This window comes from Rhinatrema bivittatum, chromosome 8 (assembly GCF_901001135.1).
Source record: "Rhinatrema bivittatum chromosome 8, aRhiBiv1.1, whole genome shotgun sequence".
In the NCBI taxonomy this organism is placed as follows: domain Eukaryota; kingdom Metazoa; phylum Chordata; class Amphibia; order Gymnophiona; family Rhinatrematidae; genus Rhinatrema; species Rhinatrema bivittatum.
This window is the reverse complement of record NC_042622.1, coordinates 43,760,756-43,775,958: the sequence shown is the minus strand read 5'-3', so window position 1 is coordinate 43,775,958 and position 15,203 is coordinate 43,760,756. Positions and strand designations below refer to the sequence as shown.

The following is a 15,203-nucleotide window of genomic DNA, read 5'->3' as shown; positions in this document are numbered from 1 at the left end:
CCAAATTGGAGTGAATTTTCAAAAGGTTTCTGCATGTAAAGATGGAATTTATAGGTGTAAAAACATATGAAAGTGGCATTTTGCAAAAAATCTGAAATATGTGCACACTAACAATCTCATCCCTAAATCTTAAAGGGAATAATTATAAGCAGTAAAGGTGCATGCATTACCGAACTTGTCTGTAAACTCCTGAGTCACGGAAATCAATTTGTCTTCAGTGTTTGGGTGGGAGTTCTGGGTTAAATGGTGATGGGGTGGTCAGGATGAAATGCCGGAGGGTCTAGGTGAACTGCTGGAGAGTTATGGGTGAACTGGTGGATCTGTCGGTGAACTAGTGATTCCATTTATGCACACAAGAAAGTATTTTCACTAGTGGAGTACACATAGGGAGGATATCTTTCAAGCAGCTGCATGCACGCCCACATAATGATATATATACAGATGTATAGGGGCGCGTGTTAATCTACTCCTATATTATAAAACTTGTGTGTATATGATATGCACAGATTATAAAATATGTGCAAATGTACTGTGTGCGTATAAAAAAGACAAATGTGCAAATACATATATGCACTGATCTGGATAAGTTTAGATTCACCGGTTAAGTAGTGGCACTGATCCCGACAAGTTCTGATTTATCCAGTTAAGTTAATTCAGTTAAGTCTGAAAAGTGCTATTTATCAAGATAAGTAAGATAGATGGATAGATCTCAAATAGAGCTACTTAGGGATGTGAATCGTTTTTTTGACGATTTAAAATATCGTCCGATATATTTTAAATCGTCAAAAATCGTTAGAGCCGCGATACAATAACAATTCCCCCGATTTATCGTCAAAAAATCGTAAATCGGGGGAAGGGGGAGGGGAAGGGGGAGGGCGGAAAAACCGGCATACGGCCATACGGCTGGCACCATTTTCCGTACGGAAAAATGATTCGACTGCAGGAGGTCGTTCTGGACCCCCGCTGGACTTTTGGCAAGTCTTGTGGGGGTCAGGAGGCCCCCCCAAGCTGGCCAAAAGTCCCTGGGGGTCCAGCGGGGGTCCGGGAGCGATCTCCTACGCTCCTGACGTCAGGGGACAAAAAAACAAAATGGCGCCGGCCTGTCATATGACAGGTCAAAGGTAGCGCCGGCGCCATTTTGTTTCAACAAATCACGGAGGTCCGAGGTCCGAGAGTAAAAGATCACACCGGGACCCTTCCTCTGGACCCCAGGTAATTTAAGGCATTTTGGGGGGGTTTGGGAGGGTGGGGGATTTATTTTAAAGGGTCGGGGTGGGTTTTAGGGTTGTTTTAGTGTGCCGGTTTTCCCACCCTCCCCCCCCACTGGACCCCAGGTAATTTAAGGCATTTGGGGGGGGTTCGGGAGGGTGGGGGATTTATTTTAAAGGGTCGGGGTGGGTTTTAGGGATGTTTTAGTGTGCCGGTTTTCGATTTACACGATTTACACGATATTTAAAAAACCCAAACTGCGACGATCCGATTCCCTCCCCCTCCCAGCTGAAATCGATCGTTAAGACGATCGATCACACGATTCACATCTCTACTACTTATCCGGATAAGTAAGATAGATAAGTCTCAAAAGAGATATCCATCCGGATAGGTTTCCATGCACAGAAGGTGAACCTTTTTCAATAGAAAGGAGGCTCTAGAACAAGGGGGTCATGAAATGAGGGTGAAAGGGGATAGACTTAGGAGTAATCTTAGGAAATATTTCTTTACAGGGAAGGTTGGGGATGCATGGAACAGCCTCCCATTGGAGGCAGAGATAAAAAATAGTAGCCTAATTCAAGAAAGTATGGGATAAATACAGGGGATCTCTAAGGAAGTGATGAAAATTATGTTGCTAAATGAATTGGACGGATGGACAGACTGGATGGGCCAAATGGTCTTTCTGCCGGCATGTTTCTCTGTTTCTATAAGTTGCTCTATTTGAGACTTATTTATTTGTTTATTTATTTGACATTTTTATATACCAGAATTCATGTAGCAAAGTTACATATCAATTCAGTTTACATTATAACTTTAAACAGGCATGACCAAAAGCAGTGCAATTATATCGAACAGGAGATTAAACTTGGGTCAAGTAAACTGGGGGTTAAATAAATAACAAACAAATAATAAAGAATATATTAAATACAGAATACATTAAAGAATGAGTGGGGTTTTAGAGAGGACCTGGCTAGATATGAAGTAGTCACTGTACAGTTGAAGATATTTGGAAAGCTTGAGCGGAATAGTCATTATGGATTGAAAGCTTGTTCGAATAGCCAAGTTTTGAGTCTCTTTTTAAACGCGATAGGGCAAGGTTCTTTCCAGAGCAATGGTGGTAGAGAGTTCCATAGCGCGGGGCCTGCTGTGAAAAGAGTACGTTTATTTAATGAGGTTTTAATGGTTGGGGCGAGGAGCGTATCCCTATAGGCTGTTCTCACCGGTCTGGTGGGTAAATGTTGCTGGAGAGGGATATTGAGTTCCAGTGGAATGAGCTTGTGAATATTTTTGTGTATGATTGTTAGTACTTTGTAGGAGATTCTAAACTTGATTGGGAGCCAGTGTAGGTTTTTCAAAATGGGGGTGATATGATTTATTTTGTTAGATTTAGTCAGAATCCTGGCTGAAGCGTTTTGAAGCATTTGTAATGGTTTTATGGTGCTGGTTGGGAGGCCGAGTAGGAGGAAGTTACAATAATCAATTTTTGAAAAGATGATTGCTTGGAGAACAGCCCGGTAGTCTTGGAAATGGAGGAGCGGTCTAAGTCGTTTCAGGACTTGCAATTTATAGAAGCCGTCCTTAGTGGTATTATTAATGAATCTCTTAAGGTTTAGTTGACTGTCCATGATGACTCCATGATGACTATTTGTCTGCTTACTTATCTGGATAAGTAGCATTTCTCAGACTTATCCGGCTAACTGATTTAGCTGATAAGTAGCGCTTTTAAGACTTGGCTGGATAAATCTGAACTTGTCTGGATAAGTGCTGCTGCCTAGCCGGAGACGTGCCACTTCATGATTTATCTGGCTAAGTAGTGCCAAAGCCCCCTACTTAGCCAGATTTATGCGAGTAAGTCAGGAGAATTTCTAATCTGCGGGCAGCAACAAAATGACCAGTTGTACCAATTAGTCTACCAGTTCTCCCAGTCCATCTGCAGGTCATCAAGTCTCTCCTGGCTCTTCAGCCTCAGCTCCTTCCATTTCCTCCAGTCCCCCCACCCCGTCGGTATTTCATTTTTAAGACGTTTGCAATCACTCCAGATACAGAGCAAAGGTAAATATACACAAGCAAGCTGCCAAATTTACAGGCATGGATTGCTTACAAAACAGCAACTTGCAGCCGTAAATGTTGGCCCCGCCCTAGACCCCCCTGGGCCGCCCCTTTATTACATGTGCACACTTACTCGTGGTTTACTGAGGTTTATATAAAATAGCATATACACGAGTAAATGCTATTTACACACATATGCGCTGATTTTTACGTGTGCAAGTTCTGAAAATTAACCTATGACTTTATAAAATGCCTGCCTCCCCATATCAGATAAGTACGTGCATATTTTACAAATATTGCACAGGCAAACCACATGCGCATACATTTATGACATAAGGAGGGAAAGTTCGCAGATCCCTGCATTTCTGACATGGGTGTGTACTAAAACATACCCATGTACATATGGGCCAGAGGTGCACACTATTTTCCAAACTACTGTAACTTTAAATATGTCAGCTCATGTGCATATGTGCTGACTTACAGAGACTGCTAAAAATTACCCTCCCCATGTATAAGTGGTACTTAAAGCAGTGCCTGTATTGTGGAAATCATAAATAAACTGTAAATCAAATGATAACATTTTGCCCCAGATTCAAGTAGGATGGTGATTTGTCAGAGCTGCATTTACTTAAGTTTCCAGCAGATGACTATACTGGTTGGGGAAGCTAGAATTTAAATTATGCTGATAGTTTGTATGCTCCTAAAGCCATGCAAAAAAAAACCCCAAACAGAAGCGAATGCTAGAGCTATTTATCTATCTATACTAACTGTCAGAGTCTACGATAGTTAAACCAGTCTCTCTCACTAATTATAAAAAAATCATTTGTCTAATATAGGGTCTTGTTTACTAAGCTGTGTTAAAACGGTGCAGTAACACACTGTTTTGGTGAATGGTAGGTGCCAATGAATTTACTAAACCACAGCAACCGAGTACCAGCAGGAATGCATGGACATTACCTGCTGCAGTCATGTATCTGCATTCCCAGCCGTGTAGTCATGCAGGCGGGAATCTACACGCTGGCCAGGTGTAGAGGCAAGAACCTGGTCTGTGAGTGGGAAAGCAAGCCATAAATAATGTGAGCCCCTGCAGAGTGGGCCTCTCCCACCATCCACAGAGTGGCTAACTTACATAGGATATTCAGCATGGCTGTGCTGCAGCATATCCATGTATAAATTGCTACTTAGCTGGATAAGTTATATCTGGCTGTAACAGCTGTAACTTATTAGATTAACCTAATCAGATAAGTCCGATTAACTGGGTCATTTATCATTTCAAGTTAGGTCCTAACACATGCGATAACGCCATAGGGCCGGATTTTAAAAAGGTTACGCGCATAAGTTATGCGCGTAACCCTTAAAAAAAAACCCTGTGCACGTCGAGCCTATTTTGCATAGGCTCGGCGGTGCGCGCAAGCCCCGGGACACGCGTATCTTATAAAATCCGTCGTACTTTTGTTCGCACCTGCGCTGTTTTTTAAAATCTGCCCCATATTGCGCATAGTAAATAGCACAACGAGCATTAGTGACCGAAAAGGTCTTATCACAAATGGTGGTTCGGGAGAGAGAGAGAGAGGCCAATATGTAAGTTTACTATTTATACCATTGTAAGAAGGGGGCACTAGTAACTCGGGGTGAGGTTTGGGGAGGTGGGGTAGGTTTTGGGGGATAGTTTTACATATACAGTCAGAAGTATGAACAGCAAAGTTGATATCAGTGTACAAATCAACTCCTCTTTTACTTTTCATCACTCCAAATGACAGAAAATCACTGATGTCAACTTTATTGTTCATACCTCTGTGTACGTAAAACTGCCCCGCAAAACCTACCCCACCTCCCCAAACCTCACCCCGAGTTAATAGTGTCCCCTTCTTACAGTGGTATAAACAGTAAACTTACATATTGGCCCCTCTCTCTCTCTCTTTCTCTCTTGCCTGAACTGCAATAAAAAGTTTTCGGTCAGTAACGCGCCTGTGGTGGATTAATCAGCATGCGATGCAAAAAGTAATGCAGGTGGGATAAATGTATCGCGCGTTGCAGAAATTACCTATGCGATGCGGGAGCAGGGAAATTAGCCTAAATACACCCCCTTTTTTATCGCGGGCACCATTTCCGCTATATTTATAACATTTTCATGAAGCCAGGGGTACGTTGTCAGCAGCAATGCCCCAATTCGCCCAATGCCTGCCCTTTACATATACAGCTAACTACTTAGCTAATTAAGAGGCTTATCCAGTTTAGTGGTGCCTGCTGAACATAGCTGGATATTCAGTGGCCAACATTTATCCAAATAAGTCACTACTTATTTGACCAAGTAACACTGAATATTGGCCTCATTATATGCATATATTTTTAAGTGCATGGGGAGCAGTGATCCAGGGGTGGATTCTGGGCAGGATTGGTATTTACATGCATACTTTTTGATTTTTTAAAATGTGTGTGTAAATTCTTTGAACAAAACTATATGCACCAAATAATAGGGATGTGAATTCGGCAGGCATTTTTTTCCTATTAAACGCATACCTCACGGAAGTATAGTACACACATAGAAATGTGCATACATATGTAAGTTTCTATGTGTGTACTATTGTATTAGGTAGGGACAGCCTTGTGGAAGTCATCTTGATGGATCACACGAAGGGTTAATTTTGTGCCTTATGAGTGAGCAATACTTGCATGTAGTTATGATTTGTTTATAATGAGATACAGTTATTGAATGCAGTTTTGTGTTTTATGTTCACTAAAAAACATGCTGTGTTACAGTTCTTGCTTCACGGCCCCCCCACCCACCAGCCCCATTTTCCCCTTTAATATGAATTAGTTAGGATGGTGGAAATGGAAAGGGAGGATATCAGAGAGAAAAAGTACAACTTAGACTCCATTATTATGTACAAAGTCAGCACGTATCTTGCTTTGGAAGTAAGATATCAGACACAGCACTGCTTATTTATTTAATTATTTAAGAACTTTTAATATACCGACGTTCGTGAGACACATCGCACCGGTTTATAATTAACTCAAGAAGGAGGAATTACAATAAACGAGGAACAGGGAGTGGGAGCAGGCAGGAAAAGGAGGAAGAAGGGGAAGAAGGGGATGGGAAGACGGAAAGAAAGAAGGGGGAAAAGCAAAGAGGTAAACGTCAAGAGAGGAGAAACCATAATAAACATAGGTAACATATTTACATCTTTTCATTAAAATACATCAATAGAGGCGGAGTACAAGGATAAGGGTGTTAGACAAGTGAAGCTATAAAGACTGCGTCCTAATCATAGAACATAAATACAGGGAGGGAGGTGAACTCTGAGCGGCTGGGGGAGGAGCTCTAGGTTTGATTGGCGTCTGGGTAGGCCTGCCTGAACAACCATGTCATGATGCCTTTTTTGAAGGTGTGCAAAGAAGGTTCAAGACGTAGATGGGTGGGAAGTGAATTCTAGAGGGTAGGGCCCGCAATAGTGAAGGCTCTTTCTCTGGTCATGGTAAGGCGTGCAGTTTTGAGAGGTGGGATATACAGGGTGCCTGCAAGGACGGTTCTCACAGGGCGCTTAGAAGAATGGAAGTGGGGCATTACCTTGAGCCATGCGGGCTTACTATTATGGAGCACATTGTGAAGGATGGTGAGGGTTTTATATTGAATGCGGAGGGGGATGGGTAGCCAGTGCAGATCCTTTAGAATAGGGGTGATGTGTTCCCTCTTACGAGTATCGGTTATGATTCTCGCCATGGCGTACTGTAGGATTTGTAGGGGTTTAATAGTGGAATATGGGAGGACTAAGAGCAGGGAGTTGCAGTAGTCCAATTTAGAGAGGATGGTCGTCTGCAATAATAGATGGAAGTCCTGTGCATGGAGGAGTGGTTTAAGCTTTTTGAGGATGTGGAGTTTGTAAAAACCTCCCTTTAGTAACGACTTAATGTGTGTTTTAAAGTTAAGGTGTTGGTCTAGGTCGACTCCTAGGTCTCTTAAAGAGGGCGGTGGGGAGTGGCTAAGGGTAGAGAGTGGGGAGGCGGAGGGGAATGTGGGTTCTAGTTGATTAGAGATGATGAGGATTTCCATTTTAGCTGCATTAAGTGCAAGGTAGAGGTTGGATAATACGGAGTTAATGGAGACTAGGCAAGATTCCCAGAATTGCAGGGATTCATTGAGGGTATTTTGAATGGGGATAAGAATTTGCACATCGTCAGCATACAAGAAGAAGGTCAGGCCTAGGTCAGAGAGGAGGTAGCAGAGGGGCAGGAGATAGATATTGAATAGGGTGGAGGATAGGGAAGATCCCTGGGGAATGCCTTGTGTGAATGGAACGTGTGAAGATTCGGATTTGTCAATTTTTACTACGTATTCTCTGTGGGTAAAGTAGGAGGAGAACCATGAAAGGGCTGTGTCAGAGATGCCTATCTCTTCTAACCGGGATAGAAGGATTTGGTGGTTGACCGTGTCAAATGCTGATGAGATATCTAGGATGGCAAGTAGAAATGATTTTCCTTGGTCCATGCCTATGAGGATGATGTCTGTGATTGCTAACAAGAGATTCTCGGTGTTACGACCTTTACAGAAGCCGACTTGAGATGGGTGTAAGATATTGTTGTCCTCAAGATAGTCTGTGAGTTGAGTATTGACTACCTTCTCAAGGATCTTGAAGAGGAGGGGCAGGTTGGAGATAGGCCGGTAGTTTGCTGGGTCGGAGGGGTTGAGGGTGGGTTTTTTAAGGAGAGGTTTGACAATGGCAAGTTTGAGGGGGTCTGGGACTTTGCCAAGTCAGTGAACAATTTATTATATCAGCTAGGGTTTAGCGATGGTGGTGGTATGGAGAGTAGGGATTTTGCGGGGAATTGTATCTGCGATATGGGAGGCAGGTTTCATCTTTTTAGGATGGTTTCTATTTCCAGGGTTGATGTGAGGTCAAGGGAAACAAGACTGATGCCATTGTGGTTAGGGAGTGGAGAGATGCGGGTAGGCTTAGTGGGGAAGCGAAGGAGAATATTGGAGATTTTGTTATGGAAGTATTTTGCAAGTTCTTCACATTTTTTTTCGGTGTTTTCTTCATGGGAAGTGGGGGGGAGGACTTTGTGAGATCTGCAACATAAGAGAAAAGAGCATTTGAGTTGAATTGGTAATCATGAATTTTGGATGAGTAGAAGTCCCGTTTGGCTTGGAGGGTTGCTTGATGGTAATTGTGCAGTGTGTGTTTGTATATTGCTTTGTGTGTGGGGGGGAAGGTTGTCTGCGCCAGATGTGTTCTTTAGATCTGAGATCCTGTTTATCTTTTTTAGTGCGTGGGTATACCATGGTTTACCCACGCTTATAGAAATTACAGGCTTGTGGATCATTAGGTAGCCCCCCTCCCTCCACTGCTTTTCCCGCTGCATTCCTCCTTTACTAGATGCAGTCTGGAACACTTCATAACCCACAGCCCTCCCTTTGCTTAACTTGAAGTCTACAAGCTTCAAGGTCACACACACACACAAAATGGAGATATGACTTAATTAAAAGTATAAGAACATCACTTACTTAAAGTCGGCTAGCAGATTAAGAGTTAAATGTTGATTTTGACTACTGCATCAGTCAAGCGCATCTTAAGTAGTTTTGCAAAAGTTGAAGATGAAAACACCTGGCATAGACCCAGATTAGTTTTAGTAAAACTTCTTTATTAAGAAGTAGATTATAAACATAATAGACCTAATTTTAAATTGCTAGCACACATAAAAACCGAGGATACATGTGTGGCTGGGCCGTGCATATGCGCGCGTCGTGGGAATTTTTAAAGGCCAACAGTCACGCTTGCATCTCCTGATACGTGCTGAAACCCGGTGGCCTAAAAAAGAGATGGGCCGTGGTTGAGGTCTGGGCGGAGCATGGGCAGGGCATGGGTGGGCCAGGACAGCGGGCGCCGGCAGCTGGCCAGCCTATGCAATTTACTGCTGCTCTGGAGAGCAGGTAAGTTGCAAAATAAAAAAAATTAGGTTAGTTACAGGGGGTTTAGGGGTCGGGAAGGATAGGGGAAAAGAGAAGGGGGAAAGACCTTGTCGTGTCAGTGTATGTTAAAAAATGTCCCTTCCTTGCACGCACGAGTCAGCGCACATGCACACATTATAAAATCGGTGCGTCCATGTGCGTGCCCTGGGAACCATGCGCACATACAGTATTTACAAGTCCTTTTATAATGATTTAACAGTAGTGATTACTCGTTACCTCAGACATGACATTAGTGATACACATGCTGATTTTTTGGTTATTATTTTGGGGTGCTTTACAGAATGTGTTAGATTTAGAGAAAGTGCAGAGCTAGTGGGCACACACACGTGAGAAAGATTGTATGGACAATATGGCGATTAGAAGCAGTGAACAAAGACAAGAAGTCCCCCATTTTCAGAGAACACAAGCAATAGTTTTTCTTATCTGTAGCTTGACAATATTTCAGGAAAGTTATACACAAAGAGATCCCCACAGCACATGTCCAAAACCACAGAATATAACCCCAGCACAAGGTAGAACCTACAAATTCCTGCTTAAGAGCTACAGATTAGCAAGCACATCTTTACAAAGACCCAGAATTCCCTGTGCAGTCCAGCCTTACCCAAAGCGATCTGCTTAGTTCCTACCAACTGAGAAGTTTTGGAAGGTGTTCTTTTTCAGGAAAGTGGTAGCTTCTGCTAGGCTTTTGTATATAATTATTTCCTTATTATTTGGGGAAAGATATTTACCCATGCTTACTATGCTGATATACTGTATATATTCTATTTTGCTTGTTATTTGTCCCCAAGCATGCTCAAAAGCGTTTAGTTTTGTTTGCATATTTCTTATATTCGTGGACCCTTAGACTGAGGCAGGGTTGATGTAAACTGCAGGGACGAGCCCTGCAGGTCGCCACTGTCGGCAGGTAGACCTGAATGAGGCAGAGGCCCAGTGGGAGCTTCGCTTTTACTAACCCATGTTCCTCTTGGGTTGAGCCTTTGGGTACTGGGGCCAGCATGTCTTAGGTGGGGGCCTCTGCTGATAGTGGCGAGATCTGTTGAGGTAGCTGGATTGGAGTAGGTGAGGTGTGTCCAATAGCAGGTGATAGTCAGTGGCAGGCAGTGAACAAGAGTATCCAGAGACGGGCATTGGTCAGCGGCAGTTGGCGATCAAGAGTATCCCAAAGTCAGGCTGAGGTCAATACCAAGTATCTGTCTGTAGGGAAAGGTGGGAGGGATAGGCAGGGTAGGAAGGCAAGGAGCAGAACAGACGGGCAGGTGAGAAAGATGAGCTGAAGAACTGAAGATAAGGACCCTAGAACTACAGAACTGAAGAAGTGAAGACAAGAATGCTGGAGCAACTCACACTACTGAATAGTAGGAATACCTGCTGCTGAGTCGAGTTGGGACTAGAGCGTTGCCCTTTTATAGGGCCTTGGGCTGACATTATCAACAGGGGCTATGGGGCTTTTCCCACCGCAGTCCCTTTAATTAGAGAGAGGAGGTGAGTTTGCGTGCCTAGGGAAAGGCACAGTGCTCATGGCTGGCGGCATCCAATGCGTGTACAGATGGCATTCATGGAGGCATTGCTGATCAGGCTGGCAGTATTCTGCCATGTTGGAGGGTGACGTTGGCACTTGGCAGCATCCGAAGGCAGAGGGGGCCTGGCAGAGAGCGGAGGATAGCAGGGTTAGCCCGAGGACTGCCAAACCAAACAGTATTATACAGAGAATATAGCTTTTCATACTTTCATATAAGACATAGTCAGGTGTATTATTTTCTTAGTTATGTTTGGTGCGATCCAGACTACAAGATAAAAACCACATTTCTTCCACCCACTACAACTATATGTCCGCAAAGTACGTGCATAAAGGGAAATAAAACAATGAATGGCCACCGAATGCACATCCTTAAAATAGCAAATATAATTATATGTATGTATAGAATTAAAATGAGCAGTTTGGGAGGGGATCTAAGGTGGTGAACTGGATTTCTCCTCCAGGAACTTATCCAAACCCAGCGTGCCGCGAGCAGAGGCCGGCCCACTCGCGGCAAAGAAGGAGCAGGCCTTGGCATGTTGAGAGTGGAGACCAGCCCGTTCACAACATGCTGGGGCCTGCCAAATTCTGCGCAGATTGTTCATTTGGATTTCTGCTGATTATTTAAGGGACTTATTTGAAATAAAAGGTCACGTTATATCACAATTCAGCTTTAAGTGTAAGTTTCACTGGTGGTGTAAAATAATTAAAACTTGTATCTTTATTTTAAATTAATTAGATGGTTATGTATCTTTGGGAGGGTGATGAGGTGTCAACAATTCTATAACCTTGCCCTCAGTGCTGGTTAGAGAAGTATAAAACAATTCACAGTTGAACCCAAACCAAGTGGATTTCCTCCTCATTCAAGTTCAACAGAAATTTCAGATTGCCCCTATATTTGGGGGAAATTCAAAGTGAATCTGAAGATTCAAAACAGATAAAAAAAAATCTGCTTCAAAAGTTTTAAAAAAATCAAACGAGGTTCCACGTTTTTTGTAGATCCATAATGCATTTTTAGAACCATTACTATATTTCCCTTTACAAAACAGTTTGTTGATCTACTTTGATGAAACCTCACACTATTACAGCAAACCTATTTGGAAGGCATTCACCCATCTCCAGAACTAGCATTATAATCTCTCAGCTACCCAGGCAACACCCATAAGAACATAAGAACATAAGAAGTTGCCATACTGGGTCAAACCAAGGGTCCATCAAGCCCAGCATCCTGTTTCCAACAGTGGCCCATCCAGGTTACAAGTACCTGGTAAGTACCCAAACATTAAGTAGATCCCATGCTACTAATGCCAATAATAGCAGTGGCTATTCCCTAAGTCAACTTGATTAATAACTGTTAATGGACTTCTTCTCCAGGAACTTAGCCAAACCTTTTTTAAACCCAGCTTCACTATTTGTCCTAACTACATCCTCTGGCAACAAATTCCAGAGCTTAATTGTGCGATGAGTGAAAAAGAATTTTCTCTGATTTGTTTTAAATGTTCTACTTACTAACTTCATGGAGTATCCCCTAGTGCTTCTATTATCCAAAAGAGTAAATAAGTGATTCACATTTTCCCGTTGTAGACCTCCATGGGTAGGTCATATTTTATAGGTTTTACCAGTGCATCATTCTATGCTCTCGCTGCTGGTCAATTATTGTTTACAAACACTCCCTCCAGCATGGCTCATTTCATACGAAATCGTGTTCCTGCCACTGAAATGTGATGAGAAATACCATTTTCTACCGCAAGGCAAGTTCAAGTAATGAGATAACATATTGGAAGGAACCAAAGCAAGAAACATGGAACCACAATCCACAATGAGATTGGCCAGGACATGACATATTAATCAGGACATCCTCTTCTACCATAATCAACAGATTTTGATTCATGAGTCACTGGCTAGGATGGCAAGGATACAAATGAGTCATGAACTGCAAACCATGAATTTTGGTTCACAGTTTCTAAGTGGCTCAAATAGCACTTTAAAGGCCTAGTTTATTAACGCTTTTCACCCATTGAGAGTCTGTGTGTGTGTGAGGGGGGAAGCTTGATATATCATATCCTAAAGGGTCAGAGAGAGTGGCATTGAGCTTCTTGCTTCTGCCCTCCATGACCACCTGAAATATGTCCCACAGGCCTACCACTCAACAATAAATCATGTAAAAACTCCCCAAATCATGAATGCCAGGATATGAATTGCAAACCATGATCTATGAATCAGAAATCTTACAAATAACGTATTATCTTATGGGCACTCAACAGAAGTTTCATGGATTGTGCTGCATGGATGTTTAGCTTTAGATCAGTCTAAAGAATATGTTGGGATCTTTCACAACACCCAAAGTCTCTAAAATATATTGTACTTAATTTTTATTCAAATGTCGCATATGCCTGTTAACAAAAGACACTGTAGGCAAATCCTGGTACAGGGATAATGCACTGTGAATACAGATTGTATCATTTTTACACTCTTTTTATGTACTCACCTGCCATGATCTCTTTCTCTCTCTCTCTCTCTCTGGCCCTTTCCTTTGTTTTCTGAAACTGAAAGACTGCAAAATGCGTCTGACCTACTCAGTATTTATAATAGCAACGTCTCCTCCTATTCAATTAAACCAGAATTTAAATGAGCTGGCTGGGTGAGGCACACAACACTGAGCCATGAGTGCAAACTTCCCCACCTACGTGGTTTCAGAAGGCTGTGCCGCTGGGGAACGTACACTAGATTTCGTTACTTAGGAGACCATCTTTCATCTAGACCTGGGCTCTATGTCATCTGTTTTTATTACATTTTTCAGAATGGTGAGAACAAAAGCTGTAGGCAGGACAATGAACACGTTCTGAAATGGAAACAGGCCTCATTCGTTGCCTTATCCTTTTCTCTTGTGCAAACTGAAATATTTTGATGAGCTATTATAGTCCCTCAGAATTGTACAAATGATCATCACAGTACTGCATAATGGATGTGATGCATAATTGCAAGGATTAAAGAGGAGGTTTCCACAGAATTTCTTTATAAGCACGTCACTCACCACAGGATTTGCAACCACATTTTTTTAAGAAATAAAACCAAAGATATTAGAATTCAGCTCCAGCTATTCTTATCTGATGCAAAACCATCAGATAAGATAAGACACTAGTTTAGTAGTAAACCAGAATGTCTTGTCTTTAGTTGGACCCCTGTCTGTCAGTATTGCAGATTTAGACTGGCTTCCTGTACTGAAACTGCTGTCAGTGTGTCTGCCATCTCTTCCCCCATTCACCCCAATAACTTTGTTCAACAGATAGTAGAGCACCCAGTGACCCCTAGCTCACACTTTTCCTGGGCACTCGGTGCCCCCAACACTTCAAATCTTTTCTTCTTTCTATTTCCTAAAGGGAAATAATCAGGTTAGTTCAGTTTGTTTCAAATCTCAGGAGGTCAGTGCGTGTTGTGATGCATCAAGCATTTTTAAAGCTGCCCTGACATTGGTTGACACTGAGCATGTTTAAAACTGCCTTCTTATTGGTTAGTGCCAGCTGTTGGGGATGACAGTTGTCAAAGATTTTATAATATACACAATCACCTATTTGGCGGCTTAAAACAGCCTTTTGAAAATCTCAGAAGGGGTAAACAGGCAGAATTAGGTCAGGGAAGGAACATATTTATGACGATTTCATTTTAAAATCGCCACATGTACTCTGAGATGCGTACTTACCTGCTGCAAAGTAATTGTAAAGTCCACGAGTAAATTTGTACCTGTGGCATGCACATCAGAAGCTTTTCAAAAGGAAACTCTGCAGGAAACTTCCCATTGACTGAGCTTGCTGTTGCGCTGGAAGTGGACCCTTGGCCTGGTGCAAGATTGGTATGGCCCTCCGGTCGGACCCAGAGGGCACCTGCCACCAGGAGGCGGAGCACAGGAGGAGACAGAGGCTAGCTGGAGTTTCGCCAATAGCAACCTGGAGTTCCCTCAGGTTGAGCCCTTGTTTACCCGGGCCGCCTGGTCTTAGGTGGGCCTCGCAGAGTCTCCTAGAGAGAAAGTTCAAGGCGTGCCCACCACGAACAAGGGTGCATGGTCGGTGTGCAAACAGGGAAGTCCAGGGAGGCCAGAAGACAGTGTCTGAGTGTATAGTGAGGGTCAATGCCAAAGTATCAGTCCAGGATGGTCAGCCAAAGCAGGGTCGGTAATAGAGATCAATCCGGGCAAAGTCAAGTCAGGCAAAGGTCAAGTTCCAGGTGGCGATCAAGAGTAGTCAGGTAACAATCAGAGGTCAAGTTCCAGGTGGCGATCAAGAGTAGTCAGGTCACAGGCAGAGGTCAGGTCAGGCAGCAATCAAAGAGTAGTTGGAGTTCAGGCAGAGGTCAGGTCAGGCAGCAATCAGAGAATAGTCAGAGAACAGGCAAAGGTCAGTACTGTGAGATCAGTCTGAAAGGTACTAGCAGGGATGGAGAGACGAAGGAACAGGAGATGCTGGA

General features: G+C 43.0%; 1 protein-coding gene across 1 annotated transcript in view; it reads right to left on the bottom strand.

Moving 5' to 3' along the window:
• The window catches only part of LOC115097734 (protein-glutamine gamma-glutamyltransferase E-like), a 62,125-nt gene extending 48,843 nt beyond the window's left edge, over positions 1–13,282 (bottom strand). Inside the window, exon 1 of the mRNA XM_029613751.1 lies at positions 13,231–13,282. Coding sequence (XP_029469611.1) covers positions 13,231–13,237 — 7 coding nt within the window. The 5' untranslated portion in view covers positions 13,238–13,282. The remainder of the gene's footprint in view (positions 1–13,230) is intronic.
• Between the last annotated feature and the right edge of the window lie 1,921 nt (positions 13,283–15,203).